The sequence below is a fragment of the Sceloporus occidentalis genome, unplaced genomic scaffold (genome assembly GCF_023333645.1).
Source record: "Sceloporus occidentalis isolate IW3139 unplaced genomic scaffold, rSceOcc1.0.p SCAF_1, whole genome shotgun sequence".
Taxonomy (NCBI): Eukaryota; Metazoa; Chordata; class Lepidosauria; order Squamata; family Phrynosomatidae; genus Sceloporus; species Sceloporus occidentalis.
The window spans coordinates 162086804-162113779 of NW_028316981.1; the positions used below are offsets into that span (position 1 = coordinate 162086804).

Consider the following 26976-nt stretch of genomic DNA (forward strand, 5'->3'; position numbering starts at 1 on the left):
GAAGAGGCTGCAGTGAGAAGGACAGGGCTGGGAGCAGGAGCAGCAGAGGGCCGCCAGGAAGACAGAGAGAGAGAGAGAGAGAGAGAAAGCTAGTATACACTTTATTATATACTGTTATTTATATTTAATATGTATATAAAATGAATTTAAAGTAATATAAATATTATATATTTTCTTAAATATATATATATATATATATAATAAAATATATAATAGTTATATTATTTTAATTAAACTATTATATATACTATTATATATATATATAAGTATTATATATATATATATACTATTTTATTACATATATAAACATATATATATATATATATATATATATAAAGTATATCTAGGGTGACTGCTGACTGGGCTGCTGGGATCCCAGCATGGCCGAAGCCTTTGACCTCCGCCCAAAGAAGGGCGTCAGGGGGGTCTCCTGGACGCGGCAGGAGACACTGGACCTCATCTCCATTTGGGGGGAGGAGAGGGTCCAGCAGCAGCTCAAAGAGTCCCACAGAAACATAGACATCTTTGAGAACATTGCCAGGCAGATGAGGAAAAGGGCCCATCGCAGGACGGCGGAGGAATGCCGCACAAAGAGCAAGTCCCTCCGGCAGAAGTACCACAATGCGCGGAGTGGGAACGGAGCGGCCGCCATGCCGTATTTTGAGGAGCTTCACAGCATCTTCCAGAAAGATGCCACTGTTCACCTCAAGAGAGTGCCGTGTGGCACCACCGTTCATGCGCTCCCCACCGGGCAGACCGCCACTGCTGAACATGGCTATGCTGACCTCCTGGAAGAGTCCTCCCGTGAAATGTTCACCAGCAACTCAGGTAACATGGATAGTTTGGGGCTCCAGTGGGCCCTTGGTATCCACTGGGGTTTGGTTCCAGGACTCCCCTGTGGATACCAAAATCTGTGGAGGCTCAAGTCCCATTAAATATAGTGGCATAGCAAAACAGTGTCCCTTATATCAAAGGCCAAAATCAAAGTTTGCTATTTGGAATTTATACTTTTTAAAAATATTTTCAACCTGTGGGTGCTTGAATCTGTTTATTTAAAAAGTCCATGGATAAGGATAAGGAGGGCCGACTGTATAATGCATGGGAGTCCCCCAGATATGTCTGTGTTCTCCTCCATTCTGTAGGGCCAATGTTCAATGGGGCCCACTGTGTTGAATGCCTGGATGTTTTATCTTTTTGCTTGTCTTTTGTATTATAGCTGATGCTGAGTTATCTGACTCCCCAGATCTTGATGAAACAGTCATCACCTTAACTTCTACGGATCAGTCTCCTGCTACAGCACCCCAGTTTGGGGGACAGGGTGTCCCAGCATCGCCTGAAGGGTGCAGCATCCCTGCATGTTCTCTTACCACTTCATCAGCAAATGACAGAAGCCACGAAGGTGTCCAGGAGTCTGGGTGCGAGTTGTTGTGGAGTTCTGGGAGAAGAGAGCAAGGTATATCCCATTTGCAAATGACAAAATAGGTGCATAGCAAAATATGCACCTAAACACTCATGCCCTTACTACAGGCAATTCTGACCCCGAAATGCAAATTGATATTGTTTACATTTCAGAGCCTGTGGTGGCCAACCGCAAAGCCACCCTTTCTCCAGAAGCCCGCTTTGCCGAATACAGGAAGAGGAGAGAGCGGCGGGCGGCGGGGGACATGGCTGATCGTCTAATAGCGCACTCCACAGCACAGTTGAGGGAGCTGCTCGGTCATTTAGAGCGGGAGGGGAAAGAATACATGGAATATAGGCGTAAGGAGGATGAACGCCAGAGGTTTGAGGATGAATGTGCCAGAAGGGATCGGGAACGCATTACCACCTGCATTGAGAAACAGACTGGCCTTCTTGCAACCCTAGTAGAGAAAATAGGACAATCTCAGGGCTTGGTCAAGGGGATGAAAGGTTGTGCCCAACAAAAGGGGAATATTCCATCATCCCAGGATCAAGACACAGAAATGGAAATGAACAGTCGTGACTATATAGATGTAAACCCCCAACAACCTCCAGGCAGCCAGGAAGAGAGTGAAGCGCCTGGTACCTCTTTCGGGTTTACACCACAAAGCGGAGCCATCCCAGGTTCACACAAGGGGAAGGCAGCAAGATTTATCAGGCATCCCACCCCATACTCTCCCTGACATAAAGTGGTCCCTAGTGATAGTTTTTTTCTTCTTGTTTTATTGCTTGTTAGCAAGCATTTTGTTTAGCTCAGTTCTGACAGTGTCTATGGATATGCTCTGCAATAAGGAATGTAACTGTCACCCTATACTCCAGACATAACTGTGATGTCCATTCTTTGCTACTGTGCTGCATGTTCAGCCTTAATCTTGGTAAACATTGTTGTAAATAAAAATAAGCACCAAAAACTGATTTCAAAAAAAATATTTTTTTTTGCTCATTTACCAAACTGTTTACAAATATCAACATTATGGAGATTTGAGAAATAAGTATTCATTGAGATTAACAATACATAGTATTGTTGATTGTTTAAGCATCAATACGCCTGCATGTAAAATGGAACATAAATTTAAAAAGATATGGGTTGAGTCTTCCTTACCCGAAATGCTTAGGACCAGAAGTGTTTTGAATTTCGGAGTTTTTTTGGATTCTAGAATATTTGCATATACATAATGAGATATCTTGGAGATGGAACCCAAGTCTAAACATTAAATTCATTTATGTTTCATCTATACCTTATACACATAGCCTGAAGGTAATTTTATGCACAATATTTTTAACAATTTTGTGTATGAAACAAAAAGTTGTTTGTTTGTTTGTTTTTTGCACTGAACCACCAGAAAGCAAATGTCAGTATCTCAGCTACCCAATGTGGACAATTTTGGATTTTCAAATATTTTGGATTTTCAAATATTATGGAATTTGGAATTCTGGATAAGGGAGACTATTCACATTACTGCACTACATTCTTATAGTGTTGCTATTCCACATTTACTGCTCTGAATGCCTCCTGTTGCATTTTGGGGTTTGCAGTTCAGTGAGACTTAAGCTCTCAGACTGAATAATCTTAATGCCTCTCCTTAAACTACAAATCCCAGAATGCAACAGGAGACAGCCAGAACAGTTAATAGTGTAGCTTGGCAATCTAGCAAATTAAGGGAAATAATGCCTTTTTATTCTGTTTTGGTCAGACCTCACCTGGAATACTGTGCCCAGTTCTAGGCACCATAATGCAAGAAGAACATTGACTAGCTGGGACGTGACCAGAGGAGAGTGACCAAAATGGTGAAGGTCTGGAAACCATGCCCTGTGAAGAGAGGCTTAGGGAGCTGGGGAAGTGAAAGGGTGATATGATAGCCATGTTTAAATATTTGAAAGGATGTCATATAGAAGAAGGAGCAAGCTTGTTTTCTGCAGCTTCAAAGACTAGGGTATGGAGCAATGGATTAAAGCTACAGGAAAAGAGATTCCAGCTAAACATTAAGAAGAATTTTCTGATATTAAGCTCTTCTACAGTGGAATGTGCTACTTTGGAGAGTGTGGTGGAGTCTCCTTCTGTGGATGTTGTTAAGCAGAGGCTGGATGGCCATCTGTCAGGAGTGGTTTGATTGTGTATTCCTGCATGGTGGAGGCTTGGCCTGGATAGCCCTTGTGGTCTCTCCCACCTCTATGATTCTGTGATGTCCATACATAGAAATTGGAAATATGATGACATGGGGTGCATCAACACTGTAGAATTACTGTGGGCCCTTGGTATCCACTGATGTTTGGCTCCATGAACCCCTGTGGATTCCAAAATCCATGGATGCTCAAGTCCCATTAAATACAGTGGCATAATAAAATGGTGCCCCCTATATAAAATAGCAAAATCAAGGGCCCAGTACAAACAGGCCCTTTGCGGCGTCATGGTGACGTGCTAGGGTTGCCTTGGGGCAGTGCGTGCATACAACCTGCAACCCTAGCACATTGCCATGACGCCACAGCTACGCAGCACCATCCAGACAGCGCTCACAACTATGACATCACTGTTGCACGGCATCCAGATGGAGCCGTGCACCAGTAACATGCTTGCGCCGCCACCAGCTGTTTGCAGTGGTGGAAAAAGGAGCCGCTTTTTAGCAGTCCTTTTTTCTGTGTTGCAGTGCCGCGCAATTTGGTTGCTGCAGCACTGCTACGCAGCAATGAGAGGCAGCTCCCGGCAGTCTGTACCGCGCCGAGGTTTGCTTTTCAGAATATATATATATATATATATATATATATAATTCTCAAACCATGGATGCTTGAATACATGGATAACAAATCTGTGGATACAGGGGGCTGACTGTACAATTTACACTGTTGAGCCATGGCATTTAAAGTGGTATCAAAATTGATTATTTCTGCAATGTGGATTCAGCCATATATGCATCCATGGATAATCCTAACTTTAGTATTCAAATATATATTTTTACATTTTAAGATCTTGTCTAGTTCCCTCATAGTTGCTCTTCCAAGTCCTATTGTTTCTTGACTGCAGTTTCCAATCTGATTAATGACCGAGTCAAGTTATAGGAAATATTTCACTATTTCAGTGTCTTCATGCTTTAAAGTTATGTAAATAATCTGTGGTCATTTATTTTGTTTTCCTAAGGTTCTACTGTAAATTTGTCTTGGCGCTATCTTCCTTGACTTTCTTCAGTAATTGTTCAGTAATAAAAAATAGAAAAGTGTTTTCTGTTTTCTGCTAGTACAGTGGGCACTTCCCTTATGTGGGGGATCTGTTCCGGATCCCCCCGCATAAGAGGAAATCCACATAGTATGTTCACGTCCCATTGCAAACAATGGGGCCTGTGCTCATGGTTCAGGGCAGCACACGCACCATTTGTTTAGTAGTGCGCCCATGTATGGCACAGGCGCACTGTACTACGGTGTGTCTCCCTTACATTCTATCTTTTAGAGTGAAGGCACAGAAAATCAGCTGGTGCAAATCATTTCCTACATCTCCTTGTAATGTGCTAGGCTGCAACCTGTGGAATTGCTCTAAGTCATATGATTACACACTACACTAAATCTTGTCCTTTTTATTGAAGGTTATTTTAGTAGTGAATAAATCCAATAGAAGTGTGCAGTCAGCCCTCCGTATCCACGGATTTTGTATCCATAGATTCAAGCATCCACGACTTGAAAATATTTTGAATATATATATATACATTCCAAAAAGCAAATTTTGATTTTGCCATTTTATATGAGGGACACCATTTTACTATACCATTGGGTTTAATGGGACTCGAGCATCCACAGATTTTGGAATCAGCAGGGGGTTATGGAACCAAGGGCCCACTATATAATTCTTTCTTTCTATTATAATTGTTAGAATAAATATTGTTGAATATTTCTAAAATCCTGTCAGATGAGAAATACTGTATATACTCATGTATAAGTCTAAAACATTTGGTAAAAAAATTGACACTCCCCCCCCCCCCAAAAAAAAAAAACCAACAACTGAGCTTGGGAATGCTCCTGGACTTGTTGCTTCAGATGTCAAATGCAACGGTCAGAAGTACTTGCTATCAGCTCCAGCTGATACGCCAGCTGTGTCCCTTCCTGGAGCCAGGGACCTGGAAACTGTGGTACATGCACTGGTAATCTCACAACCTAACTTCTGTAATATGCTCTATATGGGGCTATCCCTGTGCTTAGTCCGGAAACTTCAACTAGTTCAAAACATGGCGGCCAGATTAGTCACCAGGAAAGCTAGAGGTGACCATATAACACCGATTCTAAAATCCCTTCACTGGCTGCCCATTCGTTTCTGGGCGTAGGACAAGATGTTGGTAACGATCTTTAAAGCCCTTCATGGCCTGGGTCCACCCTACTGGCAGGATCGCTTTCTTCCATATAATCCACCCTGCCCATTTTTAGGTCCTCTCGAAAATTTTACTTATTTCAATAAAGATCAGGCTGGCTGCGGTTACCCAGAGGACCTTTTCATCTGCCACTCCCAAATTATGGCATGACCTGTCGGAAGAGATCCGACTCATTACCAGTCTTGACAGTTTCAAGAGGGCTATCAAAACGGATCTTTGCTAACAGGCCTTCCCTGAGTAATTCACTCAGTCACCCCACTGATATGGACCATCCTACTGATTATCCCAAGGTGCCCTGTTCTCCTGTCTCTGTTTTAATTATTTAACTTGCCTTTTATTATGTTAGGTTGAAATTATCATGTTGTTTATTTAAGGAAGGAGGGGATTGCAGGATTTATTTTGATATTGTATTAATTTTATTACTGCTGTAAGCTGCCTTGATCCTATTGGAGAGGCGGGATAGAAATAAAATTTTATTATTATTATTATTAGTAGTAGTAGTAGTTGAACTCTTGTATAAAAAAGGGAACCATCCCCTGGTGAAAGGCAAGCATGTAATCTGTCCTAAAAGCATTGACACATTCTACTCTCTCATCCATCCAACTTTTAATGTGAGCACAGTTAGGTCTGCTGGAATTCTGTACATTCTTTGGCTTTGTTTTCCTTTGCTTTATCCTTTAGATCCTTTGTTGCATTCCTCTAAATTTTATCCTGGACTTATTCATGTCATATCAAAATCCATAATTTTGTCCCCAAAACCTGCCCCCAATTTATACATAAGATCAATTTATAGTCAAGTATACATGGTACATCTTGCATGCAGAATGGTATTGAATCAATATATATTAAAATCTTGTTTACAAGAGAGATTACAGGTAAATAAATATCCTTTGCAAGGTGCATGGCTGTAGATTAAATCCATGCTGGCTACTTACTATATGTTCCATGCTGGAATAGCAGGAAATGTGTCCAAGGCAAGGCAACAGATATGGACTGAAGACCCAATGCTAGGAGGAAAGATTGGAGGAACTGGGTACGTTTAGCAAGAAGTGACAACTGAGAGGTTGAGAATAGTCTCAGTTTCAAACATTTGAACTGACACACAAATAACAAAGAAAAATGAGATTTCTGTTGCTCCAAGTGGTAGGAGCCAAAGGAAATTATTCAAATTACCAGGGAAAAAAAGTGTGTGCATGTGTGTTTCAAACTGAACTTTTAGAAAGGCTTCCTAACAGTACCAGCTGCTCAACAGTGGGACAGACAGAATGCTTGGAAGTTGGATTCTTCTGTTAAAGGTAATGCTTTGAGAAAAAGCAGTTTTGCTTATGCAGTCAGCCCCTTGTATTGACAGATTCTTTATACAAGGATTCAATAATCTATGGCTTGAAAATGTTTATAAAAACATAAATTCCAAAAAGCAAACCTTGATTTTGCCATTTTATATAAGTAGGGTTGCCATAATTGTCCACTTTTACCAGGGACAAAATGTGGAACAAATTCAAGACCAAACTGTAGGACAACTGCAGGACAAAACTCAGCCCAAAATGTAGGACATTGAAGAAAAATGGTGGACCTTAAATGTCCTACATTTTGAGCTGAGTTTTGTCCTGCAGTTGCCCTACAGTTTGGTCTTGAATTTGTCCTACATTTTGTCCCTGGTAAAAGTGGACAATTATGGCAGCCCTATATATAAGGGACACCATTTTACCATGCCATTGTATTAATGGGACATGAACATTCATGGATTTTGGTGTCCACAGGGGATCCTGGAACCAAACCCTAGTAGATATCAAGGGTCCACTGTATATACCCCAAAATGAACATGGGCAAAGTTTCCAGCATAGCTTTTTATAAGTGCTGCTTTTTTTACCACAATGAAAGACTAAATACACATAGTTACATGATACATAAGCAAGAAAAACATACGTATGTACAGGAAACATATTCAGGGGTAGCCGTGTTGGCCATGTAGCAAAGTAAAGTACCATCCAAAATCCACAAAACCATCATACTTTTATTGGACCAGCCAAAATGTACAAAATACATGTTGCAACCAGCTGAAGCTCCACTGGCTTCTTCTTCTTCAGGCAAAGGTTTTGTTAAAATCATACAGGAGAAAAAAGTTATTAACACTGTCATAATTTATAAAATATTAACATCATAAAAAAATCAACTAACATTGTCATAATGTTTTCCTGCCATACGATTTTTAACACCATTGCCTGATGGAGAAGCCAGTAGAGCTTCAAAAAGCCGGCAACATATATTTTGTGTCTTTTGGTTGCCCCAATTTTTTTTGTGAATTTTGGATGTTATTGTACTATACATGCATACAGTACTCTTAAATTAAGCTAATATACTAAAATAATGGTGTTTCTGATAATTATTCCCTTCTATGAACCAATTAATATAAAACCCTTTCAGTAAAGATGCTATTATGCTGATACGTTCTCTTGCATAATAAGTAAATCTAAACATTAAACTACTTCTCACATCGTCATTAACCAATTTGTTTTTGTAAACTGTTTTTGTTATGTCAAAAACTGGGCAATCCATATGTTAGCTGTTGTGATTAATGGGGTAATCATCTGTAAATCAGCAGTGGCTACCCTTATTTTCAATATGCATAAATTTACAAATTTATTACACATTTGTAAACAGAGATGAAGCAGTAGCGTATTGGCAATGTTATAGCAGTGGTTTGCTTTGTCTGCAGGAGGTGAGATTAAACATCAAAGTAAGGTTCCTTCCATTTCTGTGATTCTGTATCCACATGGCTGAAAGAAAAAACGAAAGAGAGCAAGAGAGACTTAGTTCAATATCACACTGAAGTGTTATAATGCTATTATTTCACTTTGTTATGGCTGCCTCCTGTGGAATCCTGCAATTTGCAGTCTGGGCTGCATCTGCACTGTAGAATTCATGCAGTTTGACACTGCTTCAAGTGTCATTGCTCATTGCCATATAATCCTGGGAATTGTAGTTTGTTGTGGCACCAGAGCTCTCTGACAAACAAGGCTAAATATCTTACAAAACTACGAATGCTAGAATTCCATAGCATTGAGCCATGACAATTAAAGTGTTGTCAAATTGCACTATTTCTGCATTGCAGATGCAGCCTAAGAGAGGGATGTAATTCTCAGCCAGAGAGCTCTTAGGAGTAACACTGTACACTATTTTGTACAGTGAAAAATATAACTGAAATGGTAACATGATAATTTTATGTGATCAATTGGCCTTAGAAAAGAAATGTTGGTAGTTCATAGATGCAAATACAGGTTGAGTATCCCTAATCCAAATCTGAAAACCTCCAAAACCTGAAACTTTTTGCTTGATGGCAGCTGCTCCATTTCTCAGATCCCCAGTCTCTCTCCAGCCTCATGTCTCATATATGACACAAATAGCAAACAAACAAGATACGATTGGCAAGAGGCTCAAGGATCTGTGAAATGGGAGGTGTGGATTTGTGCCAAGGACTATGCTTGGATTCCTGCCATTTCACAGATCCTCAGCCTCTATCCAACCACTTCTCTCTTCAGCCTCACAAATACAATATGTACTATGCTAATTGTGTTGTGTTATATATTATGCACATGCAAATACAGGCATTCCAAAATCTTAAAAAATCCAAAATCTGAAATACTTCAGGTCCCCAGCATTTCAGATAAGGGGTACTCAACCTGTATGCTTAAATGGTAAATACATGCATAAAAATATCATAAATGCCCATAAATGTATTCTTGGTAGCCAGAACTGAAGCCATCTTCTCCCAATATTATATACCCATTTATAGAAGAAATGCAGCCATCCAGGGCTTAACCATGAGACAGTCCCCTGGAGTTTAGCGGGCTAATTCCCAAGAGGGTAGCTTCTAAAGCTAAACTAGAAAACCTAGCTCAAAATATGGACTGTCTAATTGCAGTTCTAATCATATTTATGAGGAAGAAAAAAAAAACACCCAAACAGCCAGCTTCATTTATATACCACTTCATACTGAACTAACAGTGTCTAAGCGGTTTACAACTGAAAAGAAAGCCCCACTTGGGTTATGTAAAATTCATTTTCAAGTTAGTACAGCTCACATAAATATATCTATATTTCAGATAAATATACTAAGTAAATATGCTTCCAGTTCAGTGGGTTTATAAATCAAATTGTGTATTAGCACTACCTTTGCATACCTAGCACCAACCTTTCAGTGTACACACATTTGTTTGGAAGTTACCTTGGGGGCCAGCTTAATGCCATTAAATGTGGAATATATAAAAACTAACAATTTCACTTCCATCCACTTGTGCACTTTACATGCCAAGTGGGTTTGCCACATGGCCCTTGGCATTTGTGGTGGGAAGCAAGTATGTATGTTTCCAAACACACATTGGACACACAGTGGCAAGCCACAGCCTCTTAACAGCTCCACAGGAAGGTTATACTGTACCACATATGGGAGGATAGGCTCTTACCTTACACTGTGGTGAGAAACTGCAGAATTTGGGCACCGTGAAAGAGTGGGAGACAGCCGCATACCCTCCAACATTTCACAGATGAAAACTGGAGAGACTGCAGCTATTTGTTTTTGCCTGAACTTACTGGAAAGGGCAAGATCTCACCCTCTCCTCCCTCTTGCATTGTGTGCAAGCTACTTTGTCACTTTGAACTCAGTTTGCAGCAGCTGAAGTAAGCTGGGGACAAGGGGGCGGGTGTGGAAGTAAAGAGAGAAACCAGGACATTTCAAAAGCAGTGAAAAAAGTAGGATAGGTCACTGTCCCAGACAGATCAGGACAGTTGGAGGAGATGCAAACAAGTCTGACCCAGGTGAGCACAATTGACAACAGCTGGCTCCAGAACTAGTTGGATCATTAGTGAGGCAACTGCTTCAGGACAGCAGCAGCAGATCATCCAGCTCTTGAGTCCTCTGAGCAGGACGACAGATCTGGGCATGTCCCGCAGCCTGTCCTGAGCCTGAATCTGCTAACCTGCTGCTTTTAGGGGCCAGTCACTATTATGTTTTTTTCATGGATTCACATTTGTTTATTCAAAATCAATTCACCGTTCCCACTACATTTTAAGGCAGCAAATCTCTCCATGGCATTTAAATCCAGTCTGAAGTTCCCATTGGCCACCATTCTGGATCAAAATGGAGGCACCTCTATTTCCTGAATGGTGGCTGCGTGACCCGAATCAATCCGATAGCTTACTCACACTATTGAAGATGCAGAACCGCTAAGGGATCTGGTGCCAAATGCACCGGTTTAAATTGGCTTTTTGGTTGCCCCCTCCCACTGAATACAATGGGTGCAAGTCTGAACAACAGAGAAATAACTCAGTTTTCAAACTGGGTTATTTCATAGTGTGAATGGGGCCTTAGTCATGTCAGAAGAACCTGCCCCATTGCTAGTGCGGCAGCAACACTCAGCTGCCAGTCCAGTCAGTTTATGTATGTAGGATAAAAGGTCTTGGGGAGCATTGGTTTTAGTCTCAGGGAGCAAAATTTATTGGGCTGACTCAGGTCTTTCCACTCATGAAGCTTCCTCAGAAGAACAGCTTGCTGGGAACCGTGTTTCATGTTAATGTTCAGCGGATGGGGAGGCTGTATGGAATAAAACATAATTGAGGTCTTTCATGACATCCACCAGCTCCAACATCTAACTCCTTCCAGTTTTACTTAGTTTGTGTCTCCATCCTGGCAACTTCTAAATACAATAGTTAAGGGACCCCTCTTAAAAAAATAAGGGGGCAGAGACCCACTGTTCTCCACCCACATCTGAATTAAGGTGAGGGAATCACACAGTGGTCCAAATGTTGTTGGACTGCAATTCCCAGGTATCAAACTGCATGAATTCTGCAGTGTAGATGCAGTCCATCACTTGGTCTACTGCCTCACATGCAACAGAGGAGGAATGCCTCAGTAGACCAAGAGGAGGAATGCTTATGCTGGAACTTAGGGCCTGAACAGACAGGCCAAAATAAAGCTGCTTTGGGTCACTTTGGAGGTATGCTGTTTCAACGATGCATGTGTCCTAAGAGGCTGGAAGCTATGCTAAAGCCACGCTCCACTCCTAAGAACTAGAATACAGCTTTGGTGCAGCTTCTGGCCTCTTAAGATACGTGTGTCATTTAAACAGCATGCTTCTGAAGTGACCCAAAGCAGCTTTATTTTGGCCTGTCTGTTTGGGCCCTTAGGCCCTGTACAGACGGGCCTTGTAGCACGTACCGAGTAAGTGCTAGGGTTGCCTCGGAGCGTCCTTTACAGACGCTCCCTAACCCTAGCACGTACTCCATATGTCAAAATGACAGTGCCCTGTTCACACAGGCGCTGCCATTTTGATGTGACAGCCGTGCCGTGTCCAAACAGTGTGGCGGTGATGTGCTCGCGCTACTGCAGGGCGCTTGTGGTGCCCTTTCAGTGGTGCCGGAAAGAGCTCTGAAATGGAGCTCCTTCCTGGGGAGCGCCTCATTCCCACAGCCCCTTTCTGTCCCAGCAGCGGCTCCCTAGGGTGTCCTGGGGCATGAAGCCCCAAGGACACCCCTTTCCAGGCTAGGGGGAAGCGGCATTTTACCGCTTCCCCGAGGCCTGGAAAAGTGGTGGATCGGGGCCTCTGGGGCTGCTGCTGTGGCTGCTCAGGTCCTGATCTGGCGGGAAAAGGGGCGGGTGCAGGCTGCCCCAAAAGGGCAGTCTGTATCCCACCTTAGTTTCAATTAGTCTCAAAGGTGCTATGTGATCCCTTTGCTTACTGTTATCAATTCAGTTTTGTACATACAGTCTGCCCTTCTTATCCATGGATTTTCTATCCACAGATTCAAGCATCCATGCCTTTAAGATATTCAAAAAAAAATATAGATTTCAAACAGCAAAGCTTGGTTTTCCCTTTTATATAAGGGACACCATTTTGCTCTGCCATTATATTTAATGGGACTTGCGCATCCACAGATTTTGCGCTCTGGAACGATAATAAGGTCCCACTGTACAATAGACCAGGTGCAGAAGGATAACCTTTTTGGCTTAGGGCAGGAAAATATCTCAGACTTCCCTTGCCTCTCTGAAGCTGGGGGGCATAGGAAGTCCTTCTCTACTTCCCAAACTGTGCCTCTTTTGAAGCAGTGCCGTCACTAGAGGGGTGCACACCGCACCAGGGGACACCACTGCTCCTCAAATATCTGCATGGTGTCCTAAACAGTCTGTGGCATTTACTGTTTCTGTTTAATATACTGTAAGAGATGGAATGAGTGGGGTGGTCTCAGTGAAAGGAGAAAGGAGAGGCCGCATATTTTTTATATTAAAAATATAAAATTTAAAATGCCAATTTTTAAAAAATTGTCAATTGTTAATTTTTTTTTTTGAAAACTTACAATTTGTATTCTTTTAACATTTTCTTTAAAAGCATCACACTTTACCAAATTTTAACTTTAACCACATTATTATTATTTTCTCCCACCATAAGGACTCAAAGCAGCTAACAGCAAATTTAAAAACAACTCAAATTTAAAACGGTACAAGATTAAAATGTATAGATACAATATATATATATAAAGTTAAAACAGTTATGAATTAAAATTGAATTGAAATTAAAATGTGATGTGTTAAAAATACAAATCTTAAAATTTAAATCTATGGAATTATGGGATTTTGTGAGATATTTAGCCTTCTCTGTCAGAGAGTTCTGGTGCCACAACAAACTACAGTTCCCAGAATTCCATGGCAGTTAAAATGGGATCAAACCAGATTATCTCTGCAGTGTGGACGCAGTGCTGGAAGGGGAACTAAAAACAACAAACCTTGGCTCAGCCACTAGGTGGCGCCCATTGCTTTCCCGGCGCTTCTCGCTTCGAAGGGAGATGGGCGCCGGGCGGGGTTCAGTAAAGGCTGCCTTTGTGTCTTGGTTCCTTCCCTTATTGGCTTTCTCCCCTTTAGCCTAGCAATGGGTCCCAAACTTTAGTCCACCAAGGTCTTTTGGACTTCAACTCCCAGAACCTTCAGCCAGCTTGGCCAACAGCCAGGAGTTCTGGGAGCTGAAGTCCAAAACTCTTGGAGGATCAAAGTTTGGGAATCCCTGGCTAAGAATTTAGAAGCAAATCCCATGGACTTTTCTGAATCTTAAATAAATGGGGACAGGATGCTCCAGCCATTTTGGTTTCTGGTCAGAAGTCAGCCACGTTTATTTTGTGGCTTTGGATTCAGGGATCTGGCCCCCAAAATGTGCAAACCAGAGCCATGCTTAAATCATATAGGGTTCAGTAGGACTTATGCGCCAAGTAATGTCGAAATTGGGAGCCAGTGTGGTGTGGTGGTCTGAGCCTTGGACTAGGAGACCAGGGTTCGAATCCTGCCTCAGCCATGCAAAGCCGAGCATTGAGCTATGGCAGTTAAAGTGATGTCAGCATGGCTAATTTTTGCAGTGTGGCTGCGGCCTTGCATAGTGGAACCTTCTGGTGGTGTAAATGTGGCCTCAATTCATGCCAAATGTTGATTTGGGGCTGACTTCTTTTTAAAGATTAAGGGTTTCAATTGTGTTTGACCACGGTCCTTAACATGCTGCAGAAATAATCCAGGTTGAGACCACTTTAACTCAGTGCTAGAGGGAATCCTGAGAATTGTGGTACCAGAGCTCTCTGACAGAGAAGATTAAATCTCTCACAAAACAACAGTCCCCACAATTCCCTAGCATTGAGCCAGGGCAGTTAAAGTGATCTCAAAACTGAATTATTTCTGCAGTGTGTTTTAGACCTACAACTCTCAAAACCCATTCGGGTGACACACTCTCACACCCTCAAAGAATAGCAAAGGCAAACTGCCTCTGAAGAAACTTGCTAAGAAAACCTTATGATAGGGTTGCCATAAGGCTTGCCATAATTGCCCACTATTACCAGGGACAAACTGTAGGACAACTGCAGGACAAAACTCAGCCCAAAATGTAGAACATTTAAGGTCCTCAATTTTTCTTAAATGTCCTACATTTTGGGCTGAGTTTTGTCCTGCAGTTGTCCTACAGTTTGGTCTCGAATTTGTTCCACATTTTGTCCCTGGTAATAGTGGACAATTATGGCAACCCAGCATCTAAATGTAAATGAATAGCAATCCCAAAGTAGACCTATTTGCTGCACACTGTTTAAAACAAATTAGAGGAGGCCAAGATGTTGTGGGGTTTCTGCTTTGTCTTATAGGCAAGGAAACCCAAGGCGCTCCACACAAGCCAGGGGGCCTAGTGGTTTCAGTGTTAGACTATGACTCTGGAGACCAGGGTTCCAATTCCTGCTGGGCCACAAAACCCAATGGGTGACACTCTCACAGCCTCAGAGGATGGCCATGGCAAAAACCCTCTGGAGAATTAAAAGATATAGCCGTGTTAGTTTGTAGGATCAGTATTTAGAGGGCCTGAATCTTCGTTCGTTCGCGAAGCAAAGCCAGAGAGATTTAGAGGGACTTTGTAGCATCTTTGAGGCTCACTGAAAGAAAGAAGTTGGCAGCAGGAACTTTCCTAGACTTAAATTTACTTCTTCAGATGCTTTTGGTGAAGAAACTCTGAAGAAACTTCCCAAGAAAACCCCCCATAAACTGGAAACAACTTGAAGGCACACAACAACAACAACAAGCCTAATCCTTCACTCAGGTCCAAAACACACTGCAGAAATAACCCAGTTTGAGACCGCTTTAACTGCTCTGGCTCAGTGCTAGGGAATTCTGGGAAGTGTAGTTTTGTGAGGCATTTAGCCTTCTCTAACAGGGGTGCCACAACCAACTACAGTTCCCAGTTTTCCATACCACTTTTAGGGCCAAATCAGACTACAGAAATAATCCATTTTAAGATCGCTTTAACTGTCCTGGCTCAGTGCAAGGGGATTCTGGGAACTGTAGTTTGTTGTGGCATCAGAGCTGTCTATGGAGAAGGCCCAATGCCTCACAAACCTGCAGTTCTCAGAATCCCCTAGCATTGAGCCTGGGAAGTTAAAATGGTCTCAGACTGGATTATTTCTGCAGTCTGTTTTGGTCCAGAGAGACAGAGAGCTCTGGTGTCACAACAAACTACAATCCCTTAGATTGCATCCAGGGAAATAACCCGGTTTGGTACCGCTTTAACTGCCCTGGCTCAAGGCTCTGGAATTCTGGGAGTTGGAGTTTGTTGTGGGCCCAGAGCGGAGCAGAGTTCCAGAGCCAAGAGTTAAAGCGGTACCAAACTGGGTTATTTCCCTAGTGTGGATGCAACCTGATTCCCTAGCCTTGAGCCAGGGCAGTTAAAGCGGTCTCGAAATGGGTTATCGCTGTCAGTGTGTTTGAGACCCAAGTAACTTCCAAAAAGGCCCGGGGGGGGGGCGATTCAGAAGCTAAGATTTTGCGGGCTCCTTCTTCTCCTCAGGCGAGGCGAGGCGAGGCGAGAGAGAGAGAGAGGCCTCGGGGGGCTCTCTGAGGCGAAGTGGGAGGGGGCGCTCGCTCGCGCCTGAGGAGGAGACCATTTTGTGAGGCCGAGGAGGGGCCTAATTTGGAGGAAGAAGAAGGAGGAGGAGGAGGGGAGCCTCGTTCTCCTTCTTCTGGGCGGGAGAGGTCCGTCTACTTGAGGAGGGCGGGCGGGCGGGCGGTGCCTGGGGGGCGTTGCGGGCCGCCCTGTCCCAGCCCGGGAAGCCCTGCTGGGAGGGACTGCGAGGAGGAGGAGGAGGAGGAGGAGGAGACATTGGCCGCCGCCGCCGCCGCCGCCGCGGCAACGTTCCTGAGGGACTCCCGCCGCGGAGGGCTTCTCCCGGGGATGGGCAACACGGAGAGCGGGGAGCCCGGCGGCGGCGGCGGAGGAGGAGGAGGAGGAGGGGGCGGTGGGTCCGTCCTCATGCCTCCCCCGCCGGGGAAGGTGCCCATGCCGGACCAGGGGGAGCTGGAGGAGAGATTCGCGCTGGTGCTGGTGAGACAGAGACTGGGACCATCTCCCTCCCTCCCCATCATCATCATCCTCCCCTCGTTCCAAACTCTGCAAACAAAGGCTGCATCCACATTGGAGGAATAAACCCACTTTGAGACCGCTTTGACTCTTTTTCTCTGGCTCAAGGCTGCTATGGTATTCTGGGAGTTGTTGGGGCACCAGAGCTCTCTCTCTGACAGAGAAGAAGGAGGCTCAGTAATGTGTCTCAACTACAAAACTGCATCAGTTTGGGGACAGTTGGACAAAAGAGGAGACTGCAGAAATAATCCAGTTCGAAACCGCTTTAACCACTGCCCTGGCTCAGTGCTAGGGAATTTTGGGGATTGTAGTTTGTTGTGGCACCAGAGCTCCCTCTGACAGAGAAGGCTAAATGTCTCACAAAACTACAGTTCCCAGAACCCCCTACCATTGAGCCAGGGCAATTAAAGCAGTTTCATGATGGATTATTTCTGCAGTCTGTTTCAACCCTATGTACACTTTCACTAGGGAGCAGTGATAGGAAATTCCTCTAGCCTTGAGCCAGGGCAGTTAAAGCGGTCTCAAACTGGATTATTTCTGCAGTGTGTTTTGGACCTCGCTTCCAGCCAGCCCAGTCCCCATCCCTCTGGTTCTTTTGACTTTGGGGGAGACTGGTCCCACCGTTTCTGCCAACTGTCGCTCCCCTTCCTTTCTCTAACCCCCCCCCCCCACATCCTGCTCCTCCTTTTCCTAAAATTTCCAGCCATTATTGTTCCTCAGGGTGACCAGATGTCCTCCTAACAACGAGGCATCACAGGATGTAGGCATTTCCAGAAAAAAAAATGTAGGACATGCCAATTTAAAAGCTGAAAAACACTAATGTAAATGTACATTCATGCTACTTAGTCTTGCTCAGAATGGAGGACCTTTGGGGATTCCTCCTGGATGGGAGGTTGAAATGTAGGGCGTGTCCTGGAAAAGGAGGACACCTGATCACCGTGATCCTTCCTGGCGCCATTGTTCCTGGACAGCATCCTGTGTTCATTTCTTCCATTGCTTTGGTGTTTTTCTTTAAAGCCTTGGTGGTTGGGTCCCAAATTTCTACTTGTTCTGATCTGATCCACTTGGACTGAGTGCTTTTGATTGCTTTTCCATCCTGATGGATTTCCTTCTATCCCAGATTACCCGCTTCTGGTCTCCTACTTGGCAGCAAGATCCCACACTGTGTTGCCCTTCTTTCTGGTAGATCCACCAGTGTTTTCTTTTATTCCCCAGGTCTCTTCAGAGTGAAACAGATCCCCTCATTTTAGCTAGATCTCTGAGAGGAGTTCAGATTTATTGCTAGACAAACTTCTTCCTTTGTTCTTGGAGTTCCTTCTTCTTTTTGGATACTTCAGTAGTTCCTTATCCTCTACCATCCCCAGACTCACACAGATTCTTTGCCTCCTGATAGAATCTGCCACTCTTTTGGGCTGATCTCTATCTAAGACACACAGTTCCTCTCTGAAATTTCTAGTGTACAGTAGTACATCTATTGGGAATCAAGGGGCTCATAGTCTTCTCTGCTCCCTATCAATTCCCCAGTGAAAGTATAGATAGCCACACTTTCCCCTTACCAATTCTCCCATCTCTATCAATTCAACATAGTCTCCAGTGAAAGTGTAGCTAACTACACATTCCTGTCTGTTCCCCATGATCTTTAGTGAGAATATAGATAACTACTGTATACTTTCCTGCAAATTCCCCATGATCCCCAGTGAAAATATAGATGACTGTACTTCCCTAGCTCACTGCCCTCTGATATCTAACCTCATGATTGCTAACAACCCCTATCAATTCCCCATGATCCCCAGTGAAAGTGTACATAGTGGTTTCCTTCTCTCCTCCTCTTTTGTCCAACCTTTCCCAAACTGATGCCTCCAGAGGTGTTGTACAAGTACTACCATCATCCCCAGTTAGCATGGCCAATAGCTGTGCTTGCTGGAGATGGTGAGAACTGTCACATCTGGGGGAGGGGGCCACTGAGTTGAGAGAGACTGTGCTTTTTTCCTTATCCGCTCTGCACAGGAAGCTCAGAACTAAACCCCCTCCTTCCACTTGGTTAATTTTTTCCATTTTCCTCTCAGCTTGACTCCAGGCAACAATATGCCTTCCTCCCACCCCATAATGCTCAGGTTTCCAGGGCTGCATTCTTGCTCCCACACTTTTTTTTTTAGGTTCAGAAAGGGAAATATTTTCTTTTTGGAACTACAACTCCCAGAATCCTTCAGCCAGAGTGACTAATGGATTCCTTCACTGAGCCTGGCCAGTGTCTGCAGGGGATTTCTGTTAGCTGTAGTCCCAAAAAGTGAGCCAGTATGATGTAATGGTTTGAGCGTTGGACTATGACTCTAGAGAACTGGTTTGAATCTCCACTCAGCCATGAAACCCACTGGGTGACCCTGGGCAAGTCATATGCTCTCAGCCTCAGGGGAAGGCAATAGCAAACCACCTCTGAACAAATCTTGCCAAGAAAACCCCAGTATAGGTTCACCTTGGGGTTGCCGTAAGTCAGAAAGGTACACAACAACAATAACAAAGTCCAAAAAAGGGATTACCAAGTTCTGCTTAGCATCTGTGGTAGGAACATAGCACCCTATCCTTGCATGCTTTTTGATGGAATGTGTACATCTCTTCCTCTAAACACACCACCCTTGACTCTTGCTAGATCCATTGCCTTGGAATCCTAACCATTCCTGATTCATGGGTTGGTTTTGCTGCCCTCTGATACCTAACCACCTCCTTCATTCATCCTCCATCCCACTCCACCCAAGACTTTGTGACTTATCTCTTTTCCAGTTACAGCTTCTTACTTTCTCATGTTGTGAGCCAGTTACTGACATGTCCCTGTGCGTATGTGCAACTAGCCTGGGCTCTGTGTGGTTGGCTTCTATTATGTATAATGGTCCAAAACACACTGCAGAAATAATCCAGTTTGAGACCACCTTAACTGCCCTTGCTCAACGCTAAGAGATTCTGGGAACTGTAGTTTTGTGAGACATTTAGCTTTCTCTGTCAGAGAGCTCTGATACCATTCCCTGAATTCCCTAGCACTGAGCCAGGGCAGTTAAAGCTGTCCCAAACTGGATTATTTCTGCAGTGTGTTTTGGAAGTCTTCAAGCTCATACCTGGAGGGGAAGGCAGTGGACTTGGTTTGCAGTTGATGTTATTCACATCTTTTTACATCTGCTCCTAATTTATAAATAAAAAGGGTTAGTGCCTGATCAGTCATCCACAGTTTGTACAGGCATTTATTAGAAAGAGAACAGGAATGTTCAGGGTGCTCTGCAGAAGCAGAGTTAATGACAGATCTTGGGCAAGTTACTTTTTGGATTACAAATCCCAGAATCTCAAGGCCAGCCTGGTTATTTGCTGTGTTGGGTAGGAAATTCCAGGAATTGTGGTCCTAAAATAACGTTTCCACCCAACCTTTGGTAGATGGTCATAGGAAATTGGATCTGGCTGGTACTTGGAGCATTCTGAATGGGGCAATGTTTCCTTTTTTTAGCGGCAGGCATGTGGATGTAGGGATAGGTACTGGGGACTTTATGAGTCGGTTTCAGTTAATTGGATGGATGAATTTATACACTTTAATGAAGTTCACTCACATTCTTATAGTGCAACCTTATATTTAGAAGTATAAGGCTTCTTCAGTGGAGTCTGTTTCCATAGAAGTGGGTATAGGGTTCCAGCTTGAACCCATTTAAAAACTAAGTCTTGCCTTTTGGAAGACTGTCAGAACTATAAGAATGGGGGTTGTAATCTTGCATGAGAATCTTGATTAGAGGCCACCAGAGGTTATTAAACCAGATTCACACAGGATTGTGACAGTGCTCCTGACGGTGGGTATAGTACATGTGTGTGTGTAATTGTACTCCCAAATGCACTAAAATAGGTATTATACCACATTTGGTGACAGGGCTAACCCTACCAATAAGCAAAATGAGATACGTAATAGCTTCAGGCAGCAGATGGTTGGGAGGGCCACAGCTGGCAGATCCCCCAGTCATTCTTCCTGAGTTTCCGAGCCATTCCCCTCTGATGCAGGTCAGGGCTGCCTTTGAGGCAATGCTTTCCCATTTGCAGTGTTGAAGTAAAACTCAGCTGCCACTTTAGTTTTTTTCTCCAGGGTGGATTACTGAGAAGAGGGAACACACCTTCTTTTGTCTCAGTGACTTGTGGGCTAGTCCTGAGTTGTGATGGCAGCAGCACCAAAGTGATAGAATTCATTTGCAAAGGGTTAAAATCCTAAACAGTAAACAAATGGTGGCCTTGTGTGATTGCTCCTGAAAAGTTGGGAAAGAAGAGAGTTGTTGTTTCTCGTGATACTTTTAGGAAGTACAGTGAGGTCTGAGAGCTGAACCACACATTTTCAGTGGTTTATATTACAATCTGCCCTCCATATCCTTGGATTCTGCATCCAAAGATTCAACCATCCAAAGCTTGAAAATATTTATTAAAAAAAAAATCCCAAAAGCAAACCTTGATTTTGCCATTTTACACTGGCTCTCAAACAGCCCATTATTATTGTTAACCAAGTGTCTCTCATGGCTGAGTTGATATTAGATCCTGGGTATATGTATTCTTTCTCATCCCAGACTCTGCCCAGTGAGGAATGCAGTGCCCTCCAGATGTTGTCGAACTGCAGTTCCTGTCATCTCTCACCGTTGGCTTTGGTGCCTAGTAAAGGCTAACGTCCAACAACAACTGGACAGCCAGTGATTTCCCATCCTTACTATAATCGTGCTGGCTGTTTCTTTGCAGAAAATGAGATGGTAGAATATTGGACTGTACACTTCAGATAATTGAATGGGTGCTCCAGGTGTGTGCCATGTTTTTGAAACATCTCCTATAAAAAAGAGGTTCCTCTCAGTATGTCACAAGCTACCATATCAAGACGATGGTAAATCTTTGCCTTTGAGGTGCTTGTTTATGTGCTAAAAGCTCCCCCCCACAAGCAGTTTTAAAAAGAGTGTTCCTCCTCCTCCCATCTGTTGCCCTGATGTTCCTCGCTCCAGATTTCTACCAGCTCATTCAGGATAATGCTAAGTCAGCTTGGCAGCCTTCCCCAACTGGAGCCCTCCAGATGTTTTGTATCACAACTTCCCCTCAGCCCCAACCAGCACCTCTATGGTCAGGGATGATGGTATTTGTAGCTCAAAATATCTGGAGAGTGCCAGATTAAGGAGAACTAGAGTAGAGTCTTGGAGTAGGAGAGGAAAGACCAAGGGTCAAATCCCCATCGAAATAACTCTTGAGAAGCAGAGGAGTTTGACCATATTTTGAGTCAAAGTTCAGCCCGCTGTTGTTGTTGTGTGCCTTTAAATCATTTCTGACTTATGGCGACTTTAATGAGTCCAAAACAAACAATAGGATGTTACAGTGTATACAGTACTTGTGGGATTTATTGGAGGAACTGATTAAAGGACCCACTGCAACTCTTGATCTGATTATACTTTGTGCCTCATAATATATCGTCAGTTGTTGTTGTGTGCTTTCAAGTCATTTCCAACTTAGGGAGATGCTACCAAAGGGTTTTCTTGGCAAGGTTTGTTGAGAGGGGGTTTGCCTTTGCCTTCCTCTGAGGCTAAGAGAGTGTGACCTGCCTAAGGTCACCCTGTGGATTTTCATGTCTGAGCTGAGATTCGAACCTTGCTCTTCAGAGTTGTAGTCCAGCATTCAAACAACTATGCCACACTCGTTCTTCAGCCTATCTTTGTGCTCAAATAAAATACCGCATAAGACAGGGCCAATTACATCTTGGACATGGTGGAGGGGCTTCCCTGAGTCCTCATTCTCTTTGCAAACTAAGGTTCCCTCCTCATTCCTGTCTTTTCTGGGGGAATTTCCCCTCCATCCCATGATCTTTCATAGTTAAATACTGACACATAAAATATGAATGTTTGAGACTCTGAGACTGCTGATGAGCCATTCGTGATGCTGCTCCAGGAAGGAGGAGGAGGAGGATTTTGAGGGGACTTTTTTTCTTGACTACAGAAAATATTTTGTGACAGGAAGCTGATAGCATGTGACACATAGTTCCCTCCATTCTCTGCTCTGTCTGCAGTGGGAAAGACTGCTGTTTGAACAGTTCCATCTGTACTCAAACTCAAAAGGGAGTGTGGTGTGTGTGTATTTTTTAAAAACAACAACAACAACAACATGTGATATTGTGTGCTTAACAATTCAGAAGCTGCCTTCTGGTGACTCAAAGTATTAGTATATTCAGCCAAGTACATTGGGAAATGTAGCACAGTACATCTGGAAGGTATTAGTTTTGAGAAGGCAGGTTAAGTGTGACTGACAGCAGTTTTCCAAGTTGATAACTTTTTAACCAAAGGTACTGGAGAACAAAATGGGTAATTTTCTCATGCAAACAGATGCTCTGTTATTGAACTGTAATATAGTGAAAAGACATAAGTCTGAACACTAAAGTGAGGATAGTTCAAGCTGTTGTATTCTCTGTCACCATGCAGGGATGTGGGAGCAGGACAGTTAAAAAAAAAAGCTGACAGAAAGAAAATCAACTCATTTGGGATCTGAAGAAGCATGCTGAAGATACCGTAGACAGCCAGGAAGACAATTAAATGGGTCCTAGAACAGATCAAGCCCAAATTATTCCTGGAAGCAAGGGCCCCATACAGACATGCCAAGATAAAGCTGCTTAAAGTCACTTGGGAGGTATGGTGTTTAAATGATGCATGTATCCTTAGAGTCTGGAAATTGTGCCAAAGCTGCATTCCAGTCCTTAGGACTAGAGCATGATTTTGGTGCAGCTTCCAGATTCTTAGGACACATGCATCATTTAAACACCATACCTCCAAAGTGACCCAAAGCAGCTTTATTTTGGCCTGTCTGTACGGGCCCCACGGATGACTAAACTGAGGCTGTCATACTTTGGTCACATCATGAGGAAAAATGAATAATTAGAAAAGGCAATGATGATAGGAAAGGTGGAAGACAGCAGAAAGAGAGGAGAACCACACTCAAAAAGGGTTAAAGCAGTGCCAACCCGGGTTATCTCTCCAGTGTGGATGCAGCCTAAGTGCTCTTTTCTTCCTTTAAAAAGAAGAAGCTTGCAGTGGCTATGATGTTATCCTTGAAAGCATGTGAGTAGTGTGTGTTGAAATAACAGAATGAGAGTAGTCTATTGGGCATAGAGTAGAATAAGATTTCTAGTGACTTGAATGTTGGTCTCTATGCCCTTGTGCAACGCTATTCCTAATTTTAACCTATAAACCAGAATAAACAATGAAAACAAATGAGAAAACAGTAAAGGATTCTGCAAAATAAGTGAAATGAATGCAGCTTTGCTTACTTTGCATGAAATTGTACTGATCACATGACTTATTTTTGTTGGTACAGAGTGAATTTTTGATTTTTGCATGTTGGTGTGGTGTGTGTACACTCACATACATTTTGTGTGTGTGGGAGTAACATATAGATAGCCCTGGGAAAGTGTGGATCAGTCTGTATATGTTAACTTCAGTTTTTATAGCTAAGAGCCAGTGTGGTGTAGTGGTTTGACCATGAAGCACGACTCTGGAGAGCAGGATTCAATTCCCATCTTGGCCATGAAACCCAGTCTGACTTTGGGCAAGTCACATGCTCTCAGCCTCAGAGAAAGGCAATAGCAAACTCCTCTGAGCAAATCTTGCCAAGAAAACCCCATGATTTGTTTGTGTTTGCTGCTGCTGTTATTGTTGTTGTTGTTGTGTGCCTTCAGGTCATTTTGGACTCACGGCGACCCCAAGGTGGGGTTTTCTTGGCAAGTTTCTCCAGAGGGGATTTGCCATTGCCATCCTCTGAAAGAATATGACTTGCCCAAGGTCACTCAGTGGGTTCCCATGGCTGAACCTAGTCCAGCACTCAAACCACTAAACCACACTAAATCACTAATGACGTGAAAGCAAACAACAACAACAACACCATGCCACTTTAGATTCATAGTAGTGTTTATCATTCTAGTCTCAGTGATTTGTGATTTAAGAAGTTGGATTTTTTTCTTATTTGTGTAGGATTAAGATTATACTGTTGGAGAGGAGGACACCTATCACAGTTCCATCTGTGGGGGAATTTGAGAGCCCATTCCTACCTGAGTCTGTATCTGCTGACAATACAACTTCCCTACTTCCTGCAGTGCTGAAGCAGCTTGTCTTAAAATCAGATCTGTCCATTCCCAGCCCAGTGCAAATGACCTCTCCATTCCAAATCATGTGTACCTGGCTGTATTAATTTGATTTCTCAGTGCCAGCTGCTGTTGCCCATTGATAAGAGCTGTGGTGCCCTAAAAAAGCAGAGCATATCCAGTTCATGATCTTGTTTACTCTCTTGTGACCCTCCTATTCAGATCATAGTATCTGTGTTCCCTAACTATTTAATATTGGACAAATTGCTGTACCCTCAGTTGAAGCAATGTATTATGTAGTAGTAGCCAACCCTGTGTGGGGAACAGAATAACTACATGTGCTACCGTATGGGGTAGAGGTATGCAGATTGCCCCAAATATTTGTTTTGTAAAATGTATCAGTGCTCCCTGATCTGGTCTGGACTTCCTCCAAACCATGGGACATTTTTAAAAAATGTTAATCAGTAAGAAAAAGTGCAGTCATACGAGTCCCATATGATTCTAAGAAACAGTGGCTGAATGGCTGAAACAGTGGTTGAACTGACAGAAAGGGGGAAATTAAATCAACTGGAGTGACTGAGCATGATCATCCCCTTTAGATTAAGCTAAGTTGTGCTACCCTATAACATTTTCAAAATAATAGGTAAGGGGGGATATCATAAAAAGTAGGACTTGAGCTACTGCTCATCTCTCACCCAGTTGTATCGGTGTTGCTAAGAAGAAGATTAGGTTGTAAATATCCGAAAGGCATAAGATCCTGTCTGATCTTGGAAGCTAAGGGGGTTAGTCAGTGTTAGTACTTGGATGGGAGACCACCAAAGGATATCAGGTGCTGTAGGCTATATTCAGGGGAAGGAATTGGCAAAACCACTTCTGGGTAGTCCTTGGCTAAGAAAACCCTATGAAATTCATGGGATTACCATTACTTGACAGGAAACTTGAAAGCATATACACACACAAGAACATTACTTAGACAGCAGAGCATTTTAGTACCATGGCATTTGATAGCTTTGAGGGTTGATGGAACCCCAAAGATTTTTTAAGATTCTCTGTGTTAATTTTGTCTTACATTTTCTAGTTCTTGTGTCATGCAAAAAGATGACAATTTCTTAAAAGCTATGGTTCCCATTTTATTATTAGTTTTTAATGCATCATTCCACACTCTTTTCAGCCATCTGTTTTCTAAACCGAAAGTACATCTTATCTTTTCCTTTCCTTTCCTTTCCTTTCCTTTCCTTTCCTTTCCTTTCTTTTCCCTCTCTTCCTTAGTTATTATTGGATGCCAGCCTGGCACAGAAGCTTGCAAACATTTGAGCATCATAGTCATTTCATTGGATTAAAGAATTTGGTGAAACACAGAGCTTGCACTCAGCCACCTACAACAACCAAGGATACACTTCTATTGATTTTGTGTCCTTTGTTTTTATGAGACAGGGAAATGAATCACTGATCAGAATCCTATTGGTTAGCCCCAATGAAAGCAGACCCCAGTTGTTGAATGGTGAGGCTACATAAAAGTATATCTCATTGATTTGATGGATCTACTCCATTGGTAGTCTTTATTAGACTACCAATAAGATTTTAGTTATTATGTCCTCATTGTCCTTTATGGTACTTGATGATGAAGGCTATCTAAATTCTGTACCATTAATAACATGCAAACTAAGCCCAATTGCATAATTTAATTTATTTTGCTTACTTATTCATCTTATGCTAACTACGCAATAGGGCAAGGAGATTTGGAGGGCATTTGTACCTTATCTATAAGAAAGCTCTAGATTGCTATGTCAATGGGAATATGTTGCCAGTGAGACAGGATCACACACATATTTTGTAGCACACTGCCTTGTTTATGAGGGCTGAATTATATATTCTTCTGTTCTGTACATGCTTATTTGGAAGTAATTGTATTTCAAAAGAAGAATGCATAGGATTGTAGCTGAAGGGTATAGGTAACATTTGATATTGACCACTGATATGCAATAGCACTATTGCATTCTGGTATATATACTGAGACAGATTTCACAAATGTCCCTTAAGCGCCTCTGAGCCATTCTTCCATGGATGAGCCCAACTGTGGTTTGAACCATGCTTCTGAGTTGCTTTTAAGAAATTGGTGGCCATACAGGAACATGGCTTT

General features: G+C 42.9%; 2 protein-coding genes across 4 annotated transcripts in view; both read left to right on the top strand.

Moving 5' to 3' along the window:
• The first annotated feature begins 349 nt into the window (after positions 1 to 349).
• Positions 350 to 2427, top strand: LOC149322576 (uncharacterized). The gene is made up of 3 exons (XM_089508395.1): positions 350 to 828; positions 1217 to 1453; positions 1573 to 2427. Exons 1-3 carry the CDS (start codon positions 381 to 383, stop codon positions 2139 to 2141), a joined length of 1254 nt encoding a protein of 417 aa, XP_089364521.1. The 5' UTR covers positions 350 to 380; the 3' UTR covers positions 2142 to 2427.
• Positions 2428 to 16525: 14098 nt separating this feature from the next.
• The window catches only part of LOC149322577 (formin-like protein 3), a 159908-nt gene continuing 149457 nt past the window's right edge, over positions 16526 to 26976 (top strand). For all 3 annotated transcript variants that reach the window (XM_089480137.1, XM_089480157.1, XM_089480147.1), the window contains exon 1: positions 16526 to 16693. In XM_089480137.1, the coding sequence (XP_089336263.1) occupies positions 16544 to 16693 (150 nt within the window). In that variant the 5' untranslated portion in view covers positions 16526 to 16543. The remainder of the gene's footprint in view (positions 16694 to 26976) is intronic.

What these genes read in the sequence shown, in the direction of transcription:
- LOC149322576 (XM_089508395.1), top strand. Translation starts at nt 381, where the DNA reads ATGGCCGAAGCCTTTGACCTCCGCCCAAAGAAGGGCGTCAGGGGGGTC. An exon ending in AATGTTCACCAGCAACTCAG is followed by an intron (nt 829 to 1,216) that starts GTAACATGGATA and finishes TTTGTATTATAG; the next exon opens with CTGATGCTGAGTTATCTGAC. An exon ending in TTCTGGGAGAAGAGAGCAAG is followed by an intron (nt 1,454 to 1,572) that starts GTATATCCCATT and finishes TTTACATTTCAG; the next exon opens with AGCCTGTGGTGGCCAACCGC.